Source organism: Panthera uncia, unplaced genomic scaffold, assembly GCF_023721935.1.
Source record: "Panthera uncia isolate 11264 unplaced genomic scaffold, Puncia_PCG_1.0 HiC_scaffold_2491, whole genome shotgun sequence".
Lineage (NCBI taxonomy): Eukaryota > Metazoa > Chordata > Mammalia > Carnivora > Felidae > Panthera > Panthera uncia.
The window spans coordinates 1-10,990 of NW_026059228.1; the positions used below are offsets into that span (position 1 = coordinate 1).

At 58.6% G+C, this 10,990-nt stretch overlaps 2 protein-coding genes across 3 annotated transcripts; one reads left to right on the plus strand and one right to left on the minus strand.

Annotated features, from left to right (window-relative positions):
• The first annotated feature begins 286 nt into the window (after nucleotides 1–286).
• On the plus strand, nucleotides 287–8,311 carry LOC125917811 (putative methyltransferase C9orf114). Of its 2 annotated transcripts, none has more exons than XM_049623910.1 (12): nucleotides 287–829; nucleotides 1,382–1,427; nucleotides 1,741–1,866; nucleotides 3,702–3,861; nucleotides 4,096–4,185; nucleotides 4,306–4,355; nucleotides 4,548–4,678; nucleotides 5,642–5,714; nucleotides 5,820–5,918; nucleotides 6,367–6,469; nucleotides 6,664–6,811; nucleotides 7,723–8,311. In XM_049623910.1, exons 1-12 carry the CDS (start codon nucleotides 794–796, stop codon nucleotides 7,855–7,857), a joined length of 1,197 nt encoding a protein of 398 aa, XP_049479867.1. In that variant the 5' UTR covers nucleotides 287–793; the 3' UTR covers nucleotides 7,858–8,311. The 2 variants fall into 2 exon arrangements, with proteins under 2 accessions (XP_049479867.1, XP_049479868.1); XM_049623911.1 differs by lacking the exon at nucleotides 287–829 and adding an exon at nucleotides 839–1,051.
• Nucleotides 7,864–10,976, minus strand: LOC125917809 (endonuclease G, mitochondrial; the record flags this gene model as incomplete). Its single annotated transcript, XM_049623909.1, has 3 exons — nucleotides 7,864–8,205; nucleotides 9,366–9,475; nucleotides 10,512–10,976. Coding segments are annotated over 3 exons (858 nt in total), but the record flags the coding sequence as incomplete, so codon positions are not given.
• Nucleotides 10,977–10,990: the final 14 nt, after the last annotated feature.

Consider the following 10,990-nt stretch of genomic DNA (forward strand, 5'->3'; position numbering starts at 1 on the left):
GTAAACCTAAATTTGCTCTAAAAAATTAAGTCTCTCTCTTTTTTTTTTCATTTATTTATTTTTGAGAGACAGAGACAGAGCACAAGTGTGGGAGGGGCAGAGAGAGAGGAGGCAGAATCCCAAGCAGGCTCCACGGTCTGAGCTGTCAGGACAGAGCCCAAGGAGGGAGGAACCGTGAGCTCAGGACCTGAGCGGAAGTCAGGCCACTTAACCAACTGAACCACTCAGAAGCCCCTAAAAAACTCTCTTATGGGTGCCCAGCTGGCTCATTCGGTAGAGCATTAGACCTCAGGTGGGGAGTACAAGCCCCACATTGGGCATAGGGCTTACTTAAAGAAATTAATAAACTAAAAAAAATTTTAACAAGTCTGTTAATTAAAAGAGAGTAAACGAACGAATCTATAAAAGAGTTGGATTAAATGATCTCCAAGGTCATTTCCAGCTCTGACTCACACTCCAGCTCTGGGCCTCAGGGTCCCCAGGTAGAATAAAATCAAGATGAGTTTTGAGTGCCACTCGTGCAGAAACGGCGGGCGACTCTCGAGCCGTCCACGGGTCCAGGACAACACTACACAACCTGCCCTTTGGACCCCGAGCCCTCCGCAACTGGCCCCCAGACCTCGGCCCCCAACTCACCGCGGGAGCTCATCCCAGCCCAAGCGCTCGCGGAGCAGGCAGACGCCCGGGCCACGCCCCCGCGCGCCATTGGCTCTCCGATTGGACGGCTGGGAGGAGGTGTGGCCGGAAGGGGTGAGTCTGATTGGCGGGGCGGGGCCGACGGTGAGCGGCGAACATGGCGGAGCGTGTCAAGAAGAGGCCCTGCGGCCCGGTAGGTGGCTGGAGGTGAGGTCCCGGGCAGGACGGGGCGCGGGGGCGCGAGAACGAGCCGCGCGGGGGCCCGTGGCGGGGTAGTGCCGTGTTTCCCGTTCCCTGCTTGTCGCTGACCCGAGGCCGGAAGCCCCGAGGTGCCGCATGCTCGTGGCCGCGTGCGCCCCTGCCTGGATGAGCACCCAGGGTGGGTGCAGGGCCCGGACAGCGTCAGGTAACCCAGGTAACTCGAGTCCTTTCGTGGCGTATCGCTTCTGACTCCCAGAGTGACAGCAGGCAGGTTCTTTTTCCCTGAGCCTGTTTCGTCTTCTCTCCGTTGACACCTCATTCAACAACTTGTTGGATGCTTACTATGTGCCAGACCTGGTATTAGGCCCTAGAGTATAGCGGGTCCCTTCCCCCCGACGCTCTCCCTAGGGTGGCAGTGGGGGGGGGGTGCCTCACCACCCCCATTTTACAGGCAGGGGGCAACTTCGCACCAGAAAGTTGCACCCCCCCCCCCAGTTGTGATCATTCAGCCTCACTCCTATACCTCTTCCCGTTTCTTCTCCAGGGTGAACATGGCCAAAGGGTCGAATGGCGAAAATGGAAGCAACAGAGTAAGTAAGGGGGCTGGGTGGGGGCTGGGTGGGTGGGGTGGCGGGGGATCCACTGAACCTTGCCCGATGCCACTCCAGCAGTGCACTGCTGAACCCTGTGGAGGGCCACCAGGTCTGTCCGCTCTGGGTCCCACAGCACCCAAAATGGGAAAGAAGGGGCCAGAAGCCCATATGGCTCCTCTGGCTGCTCACTAAACAGCGCTGGAGAGCCCAGGCTGAGCCCTACTGAGACGGCACCATCTCCCGGACTGCTCCGCGTCGCTCTCCCTCCAAGCCCTCTCCCCGCCACCAATCCAGATGTCCTCTCATCCAGAGAAAGAGGAGAAAAAGAAGTGGAAGGACCTCAAGCTGATGAAAAAACTGGAGCGGCAGCGGGCCCAGGAAGAACGGGCAAAGCGCCAGCAGGAAGAAGAGGCTGCTGCACAGAGGGAGGACCAGGGTGAGCAGGCTGGGTCCTGGGCAGGGCAGCCAGTGTCCTATCTGGGAGGGGCCTTAGAGACCAGTGGGTGTAGAGGTCCTGATGGAGAAACTGAGGCCCAGAGACTGGGAGAGACCCGGAAAACTGAGTCCTAACCTCCTACTTAGGTGGGTTTAAATCCTGTGGAGGGAAAGTGTCACATATCATAACTTTCTATCTCCAGAACTCATCATCATCATGATGGTGGTTTTTCACTTTTTTATTGAGCCCTTTGTGTGCTTTAATTTAGTTTTTCATTTACTTATTTTGATTTTACTTTATTTATTTATTTAATTTTTTAAAAGTAAGCTCTATGCTCAAGGTGGGTCTTGATCTTACGACCCTGATATCAAGAGTTGCATGCTCTACTGACTAAGCCAGCCAGGCGTCCTTTATTTTGATTTTATAATAGAATTTGGGGGTTTTTGGGGGGGAGAGGGGGTGCCTGGGTGGCTCAGTCAGTGGAGCATCAGTTGACTCTTGGTTGCGTTTTGGTCACGATCTCACGATTTGTGAGGGCTCTGCGCTGACAGCGTAGAGCCTGCTTGGGATTCTCTCTGTCCCTCTTGCTCTGCCCCTCCCCCCTCAGGCTCGTGCTCTCTTTCTCTCTCTCAAAATGAACATTTTTTAAAAAGAAACGATTTCTTTAAAAAAGGATTTGTCTTTTTATATCATTAAATAATAGCTGCTCAAAACAATCTCCCTTCCTGGGGCACCTGGGTGGTTCAGTCAGTTAAGCATCTGACTCTTGGTTTCAGCTCAGGTCGTGATCTCACGGTTCGTGGGATCGAGCCCCACATCTGTGCTGTGAGCACAGAGCCTGTCTGGGATTTTCTCTCTCTCTGCCCCTGCCCTGCTCTTGTGCAAGCTCACTCTCTCTCTTTCTCAAGATAAATGAACTTAAAAATAAAATCTCCCTCCCCACAAAAATATAGACAACTAGAAAGAAGAAAGAAAAAATTCCAGCAAACGTTGCAGTGAAAGTTTCTCCAGATATGATGTTGTACCCACTTATACATATGCAGAGAACATACAGATACAGTTTTATAAAGTGAGACCACTTTATCTGTGAGCTTCTGGAGCTGGTTTTTCTCATCCCACATTGAACCCTGGGTGTCCTTGCACATCAGTACATCTGGATCTACCCTAACAAATTGTGTCTTTTCTCCTCGTCTAGACCCAAACCTCAGGAGGGTTAGGGCATCATAACCTCTAAGCCCATTGGTGATGGTGACAGTGGAGACAGAAACTGAGCATGTCAGCTGTTTTACACACCAGGGAAGCCCTTCATGGGTGTTCCGTCCTGTGGCTCCCATTGGACGACTGCGGGAGGGAAAGTATGGTGGTCCCTCTAGAGCTAGACAGCCTGAACCCAGATCTCGCTGTCTTGCTTTTTGTGTGACCTTGGGCCACAGGTTCTCCATGTCTCGATGGGTATCATGGTAATACTTTTTAGGGTTACTGGGTAAATGCACACATATAAAGATGCTAATAATAGCTCTCTTTATTATCCCCATTTGACAGCTGGAAATGGAGGCGGTAAGGGGCGGAGCCAACCTATGAACTTAGGCCAATGTCTCTAACCACTCCCCAGTCTTACCCAGGGGTGTGCCCTGCTCATGGGAGCCTTGGAGACCACTGGGTCCATTTTCTTCTTGGGGAGATTGAGGCCTGGAAAGGGGAGTTGGATCTGATTTGCTGACCTCAAAATTCCTCCCAGAGGGAAAGTTGTCTAACTCTGAGCCCTGGGATTAGAGGAAGTGAAGGGAGAGCACAGCCCTGGCCCCTCTGACCACGAACAACCTTCCCCTGCCCAGGTCGGCCTTACACCCTGAGCGTGGCCCTGCCGGGCTCCATCCTGGACAACGCCCAGTCACCGGAGCTTCGTACCTACCTGGCTGGCCAGATTGCCAGAGCCTGCACCATCTTCTGTGTGGATGAGATTGTGGTGTTCGATGAAGAAGGCCAAGATGCCAAGTGGGGAGCCATCCAACAGGGCACCCGGGCTCAGGGAGGAGGGAGGGGCTGCTAGGACTGGCTTTGCTGCATTCTTTTTGCCTCCTGCTTGCCTGGGCTGAGAAATGTCTGAAATGCCCCCGGTGAATCTGGCGGGAAGAGTCGCAAAGCAGGGGACCACAGAGGTCAGACTGGGTGGAGGAGCTCTCGAAGGGAGGGCAGTAGGCTCTGGAAGGCCTGTCTTTCTCTCTCCAGGACTGTGGAGGGTGAATTCAGGGGCGTTGGCAAGAAGGGGCAGGCGTGCGTGCAGCTGGCCCGGATCCTGCAGTACCTGGAGTGTCCGCAGTAAGGGGGTGAAGGGCAGACTGGCCTGCGCGTGGTGGGGTGGGGCAGGGTGGTGAAGGTGCAGGTCAGGCAGGAGGTGGCCTCCCCTGGGAACTTTCTGAGATCTGCGTTCTTTGCTAGGTACCTAAGAAAGGCGTTCTTCCCCAAGCACCAGGATCTCCAGTTTGCAGGTAAGGCCGGAGTGGGGGCTGACCCCCATTTCCCATGGATCACCCCCCAGACCCCGAGAAATTGCTGTGCCGGTGGGAGAACGGGCCCAGGCAGGGCAAGGCCTGTGCGTGGTGGCAAGCGGCAGGTCTGTGGCAGACCTGAGGCTTGGAACTCCATACCACCGTGTGCTTTTGCACCCCTTCCACCCACAGGGCTTCTGAACCCCTTGGACAGCCCTCACCACATGCGTCAGGATGAGGAATCCGAGTTCAGAGAAGGCATCGTGGTGGACCGGCCCACCCGGCCAGGCCACGGGTCCTTTGTCAACTGTGGCATGAAGAAGGTAGGAATTGGGAGGGTGGGTTGAGACATACATTGGGGACATACCCTGGCTATGGAAGGCAGTGGGGAGCCCTGGACCCAGGCTTCTGTGCCTGGTCTTCCTCCACTGATGCAGGTTTCGGCCAGAGAAGTGCCCCGCAACAGGGCTCAGTAGGTAAAGCCAGGAACAGATCGACTGTTTCTTGAAAACTAAATGAACAGGAGACAGTTCTCATGGTCAAACCCAACCCAGCCCAACCCTGCAGCAGCGAGTCCAGAATCCCTCTGGGGCGGCTCCAGCGAGCATGCAGACCCACCCTGGGCCTGGCACATTCATCTGCCGCCTGGCTACGCTCAATTCTCCTGGAGTCAGAGGCAGAAACACTTCCATGTGTGGGGTCCCCTCTCCCCGCAAAAAGAGCAGACCAGGATGACCCAGACCCTGACCGCAGACGAAAGGAGAAAACACAAGAAGCGTCTAAAGGGAAAGGAAGCGCCCCGTGTCCTGAGTTCAGAATTGGCATGAGACGCAGACATCAGCTGTTCTCCATCCCATCTCCCATTTACCTCATGCCCGGCCCTGGGCAGTATAGCAGTAGCTGTTGTTTATGGAGAGTTTCCTGATTGACAGATGAAGAGAGCGAGGCTCAGAGAGGCTATGTGGCCCGCTCAAACTGCTGCAGCTAGTAAGTGGCATGGCCACTTCTGTTCAAAGCAAAGACTGGGATCTCATCTCACGAAACACTGCCTACTCTGTGCCAGGCCCAGAGCATTCATCTCTGCCCAGTGCCCTGGGGTAGTCATCTGGCACGAATGGTCTCTTGTGAGCAGGTCTGGCGCAGGTGCCAGAGAAAGGGGATGGAGGTTGACCTGGACCCCTCAGGTGCCTGGCCAGCCCCCGCCCCCATGCCCCCACATCGGGGAGAGCAGTGACCCCTGCTGGTCCTGTGGGGAATAGCACCCATTTCTCCTGGCTTCTCCCTAGGAGGTGAAGATTGACAAGAACTTGGAGCCTGGACTTCGGGTGACCGTGCAGCTGAACCAGAAGCAGCTCCCAGGTATCTGGAAGCTTCCCAGCATGGCCAACATTTGGGCTCGGAGCCGCCTCCTTCCACCTCCTTGTCCCTCACCCCATCTTCACAGCCTCTCCGCTTCATCTGCAGAAAGCAAGACCTACCGGGGCAAAGTCGTGTCTTCGCAGGACCCTCGCACCAAAGCTGGTCTCTACTGGGGCTACACAGTCCGGCTGGCTTCCTGCCTCAGTAAGGACGGAGTTTCCTCCTTTGAATATCTGGCCTCTCTCTGGGAGGCTACAGAGAGCCTTGCCTGACCCAAAAGGCAGACTAGGGGCTTTGTCCTACCACCTTACTGTGTGACCTTAGGCAAATGCCTTTCCTTCTCTGGGCCTCCGTCTCCCTGAGTGTGCTGCCTGGAATATTGTGAAGGACTTCTGAGAGAAAGGATTGTGATCGATTAGTAATGTCTGTCGTGGGGCTGGGAATAGGACATAAGGACAGATAGGAGTTCTGAGAGCTCCTTCCTCCCCACCCTCCACTTGGTTTCCCCAGTCTAGCACAGGCATGGTCTCCTGGACTTCCCAGGAACAGTGGAGGGCCTGGGTGTGCCTCCCTTGCCCGAGTCCCCTTCTTCATCCCTCCCCCAGGTATACGTATACACATAGCTAAGTGGCTATGTGGGTCTCTCCCCCAGGTGCCGTGTTTGCTGAGGCTCCCTTCCAGGACGGGTATGACCTGACCATCGGGACATCAGAGAGAGGCTCAGATGTGGCGTCTGCCCAGCTTCCCAGCTTCAGGTGGGTATAGCCTGGGGCAGGGGCCGGGGAAGGAGGAACGAGCCGGAAACAGTCTGGGGGGTGGGGGGAGTGATGTGCAGAGCTGTACGGGCTGAGCCCCTACTGCATACCGGGAGGTGGGGACTGAGTGCTCTGGGGAGCTGCATGCAGTGTGGCCTCAGCGAGCAGTCACTGATCCCCTCTTACGGGCACAGGCATGCTCTCGTGGTGTTCGGGGGCCTCCAGGGGCTGGAAGCTGGAGTGGACGCAGACCCCAACCTGGAGGTGGCTGAACCCAGCGTCCTCTTTGATCTGTATGTCAACACGTGCCCCGGCCAGGGCAGCCGCACCATCCGCACGGAGGTGAGCCCGGTGAGCCCGTCTGCCTCCCCGCTCTAGCCCCAGGCCGTCCTCCAGGTTCTGCCACCAGCCAGGGGTGTGGCCAACGGGAGTGCGGCTCTCCCCCGCCCACCCTGCTCAAGGTTGTCTCGAGCCAGCCTGCCCTGGAGATGGGTTCCTCACTACCTCAGTCTCTGACCACAGCAGATTCCAGCAGGGACCGCGTATGAGTGAGCAGGGAGTCAAGAACCCTGGGTGCTCGTGGCCCTCCAGCTGCTCCCAGGCTGGGTGACCCAGGAGACCCTGGCCACCCCCACCCTGAGCCTCGGTTTCCCCAGCTGTACTCTCTGTGTTGCACTTCCTCACGCGTGACGGTGGCGGGCAGGGCGGTCCTTCCCACTGGGCCTCACTGGCACCTCAGTCCTGTGGGGCGCAGTGTGTAGCTAGCTCTGGGAGCCTCAGTCCTGGGCATCTGTGGAACCCGTGGGCCCACTTGTGAGGCCAGCACAGGCAGCACACTGTAGGCACTTGGCTTCCATTACTGTCAAAGGGTGGGGAGTACACAGGTGGACTGCCCCAGTCTGTCCCCAGGGGTCCTGCAGGGGCCACACCCTCCCAGCAGGAACCCCCCACACCCACCCTGTACCAGGGGCTGTGAACTGCCTGTCGCCTTTGCTAATCCTGACCCTGGGAGGCAGGTATTATTCTGACCATCCTCTCTTTAGAGGGAGACACTGAGGAACAGAGAGGCAAGGCCCTTCCCTGGTGGGGCATGCAGCCAGCCGGGGTCAGATCAGCAGGGTGAAGCTGAGCCTGCTCTGAACTTCCTTGGGGCTCTGCTGAGGGCAGCAGGCCCTGGGGGGTTGGGCACTGCGAGGCTGGGGGCCGGGCTCCCTCCAGCCTCCCGGGCCCCAGCCTGTTGCTTTCCTCTCCAGGAAGCCATCCTCATTTCCCTGGCCGCCCTGCAGCCTGGCCTCACCCAGGCGGGAGCCCGTCAGGCCTACGACAGCAAAGCAGCAGCAGGGGAGCCAGAGGTTCCTGGGGTTCCCCCGGGACAGACACAGCCATGACTCGTCTCCAGAAATCACCACCTTTAATGCAGCCCCACCCCCGCAGTCTGGCAGGGCTGTGGCCTTCACTTGCTGCCTGCAGTGACGGCCTTTAGGCTGCCTGCCCGTGCCAGAATATTTGGCACGAAGAGCAGCCCCGAAGCCCGCTCAATGCTCTCGATGGGCACCAGGAAGCGCTCCAGCGGAACCGCCTCGTCCACAGGAGCGTTGGGCATCACATAGGAGCGGAGTTCGATTTGCCCGCCTGCGGCCTCCAGGATCAGCACCTTGAAGAAGTGGGTGGGCACCGCCACGTGGTTCTTCCCGATGACCTGATACTTCACATAGGACTTCCCGTCAGCCTCCGTCCTGCGGGCAGAGCCGGGCACACATGGCTTTTCAGGGCTCCCAGGGCGTCTGGTCGGACCCACGGCTGCTGCCCTGACCTGACTTCCAACTTGTGTCAGCCTGTAGGACTGCCACCTCAGCGCGAGGCTTCCGTGCCCTTCTTGGCTCCCCAGGAGGCTGGGATCTCCCTGCAGGGTGAACACTCTCCTACCTTATTTTCCTCGTGCCCAGCACTGGGTCAGGCAGGGCGGGTGACAGCAGTAAACGTTACTCAGAGAATTGGGCCTTGTGGACATTCACCTTCGCTCCTGCAGACACGTGCTTACGTTCTACCTACCCCTGCGGAGGGTGAGCACCAAGTGGGCAAGGCCCATGAGCCCTGAATCCCCTGTGCCAGCATAGGCACTGGTGTCCGGAACACTGACCGGGTGACTTCCGGTCTTCCCCCTGTCAGCAGGCCGTCGAAGGCACTTGCAGTGACCATCCCCCCCCCCTTTTGACTCCTAAGCGACCATGAGGTGGGTAGTGGCTATTATCCCCATTTTACAGGAGAGGATATTGAAGTCACTTGCCCACTCCTCTAGAGATCAGGTGATAGGCCCTGGATTCCTTCTCAGGCCTGTGGACCTTGCCGTAACCTTTGCCTCCATCTCGATCTTCAGTAGGCCAGAAAAATCACTGAGCATGCCCAGAGGAGCTCAGTCCCTTCCACCTGGGAGGCAGGGCTACAGAGGGCCCAGAGTGGAGGCTCAGGGTCAGGGAGAGGGAGTTCAAACCCTGGCTCCAGGGTGAGGAGGGTGAGGAGGATTGTTCCAAGCAGAGGAGACCGAAGGCAAGAGCCTGACCTGACGAAGGCTTTTCTATCTGGGTAGAACGGAGTCGGGTGCGCATGGCAAGAGGTGAGGTAGGAGAGAGGAACAGAGGCAGATTTGGGGCCTGGTGCCATGCACAGAGGAGACACGGTCTAGGTGGGTACCCGACAGGTCTCTGGCTGTAGAAGTGGAATTAGGGGGCCTAAAGTAGGGAACGGACAGGCTTGTGAAGAAACCAGATAACGTGACCTGGCACTGAGTGTGGACCCAGGGGCTGAGGCAAGCCTGAATGGTGAGAGTGGCAGGAAGGGGCCTCTAGGGAACGGGAGGCCCTGGCATCCCCAGCCCCCACTCCAGCTCTAGCCTTACCTGGGCAGGAAGAGCGGCCCTGTGCACACATAGACATTTTGGTAGGTGCGGGTCAAGCTGCGGCTGTACTTTTCCAGGTTGTTCCAAGCATTCTGGTTGAGGTGGGGCACCTGGTTGGAGACGTGGGGCTCAGAGGCTGGGGCTGGGGCCCTTCCCCCACTGTCAGAGGGCGGGAACTGACACCAGGCTGGGACAGTCCGGCGGGGAGTGGGGTGGGCAAGCGTGCTGAGGAAACCGAGGTTCAAGGAAGGAGAGATTCCTTAAGGCCACCTGGCCATGAGGGTGGAGCCAGAGAGAGCTCGGCGGGTGCCAGCCTACCCCCGTCTGGAATGGGACAACCAGCATCCCAGGATCAGAAATGCTTCTCAGCTGCAAAGGGCTCTGCTAAGGAAAGGGGCACTTCTCCCTCTTCAGAGAAACAAGCCTCCCGGCCAGTCCCCAGGGGCTCACGGGAAGGCCAGTTCTCCAGCGCTACCCGCTCCTTTGCCAGTTTGAACCACATGCAAAGCCTGGCTGGAAGTCATGGATTGCTCCTGACTCCGTCCCTTGAGCTCTCCAATGTCCTAAATGAGCAGGGGACTGCGGCCCTAAAAGAGCAGAAGTCAGAAGGGAGGCTCAGACCCCAGGGGCTTCACGCAGAGCCCCAGGTCAAGTCTCCAGGCCCCGCTGGGAACAGGCCTAGAGGCACGGCACACAGTGACTGCTAACCGCTGTCTATGCTAGTTATTTTCCTTAGACTCCTGTAAGGCTGGCAGGGTAGGGACAATGGCTGAAAACTCAGGTTCCTCCAGACAGACTGCCAGGGTCTCCTGCTGTGTGACAGTGGGCCAGTCGCTTTGCCTCTCTGTGCCTCAGTTCCCTCATTACAGATAGTACTGCTTGCCATGGACCAGGAAGCGTGCTCGATACTCTTGTTTGCACTGTCTTCGGTTCCTCGGCGCTACTGCGAGAAAACCGAAGCCCAGGGAGGTGCCCAGAGGCCCACAGTTAGGGTCAGACTGCAGAGCGGGTGCTGGGCGCCCCCGTGCTCGGTGCCTCCCGCCTGGGGCGCGCGGGGTGAGCAGCCAGGCGCCTGAGCCGCGCGCGCACTCCGCAGCTCCCCCGCTCGAGGGGCGAGGCGAGCGCGGGTCGGGGCGCGGGCGCTACCTGGGGCGCGACGTTGCTCAGGTAGAAGGTGTCGTCCATGGCCTTCTGGCTCCAGCGGTGGTTGGCGGCGGCGGCGAGGTGGCCGCGGTCGAAGCCGCTGCCGCGGTAGTCGGCGTTGGTGGCGCGGTGGTACGCATGCACCGAGTCGTCCTCGCGGAAGTCGCACGAGCGGCGGTCGCCGTCGCCGCAGAGCCGCTCGGGCCGCAGCTGCTCGACCACCCAGAGCGCGCAGCGGGTGCGCGGGTCGTAGCACAGCACGTACGACTCGCGGCTCTTGAGCTGCGCCAGCCCCGGCAGCCCGTACTTGGCCAGCTCGCCGGGGCCGCCGCCCGCCGGGGTCCCGGGCTTCGCGGGCACCGCGGGCAGCTCGGCCGCCGCCGCCACGGGCAGCACGGGCAGCCGGCCCAGGAGCCCCGGCGCCGCCCTCGCGTCCGCCCGCCGCCGCCACCGCCAGCCCTCGTCTGGCGCAGCTCAAGAGC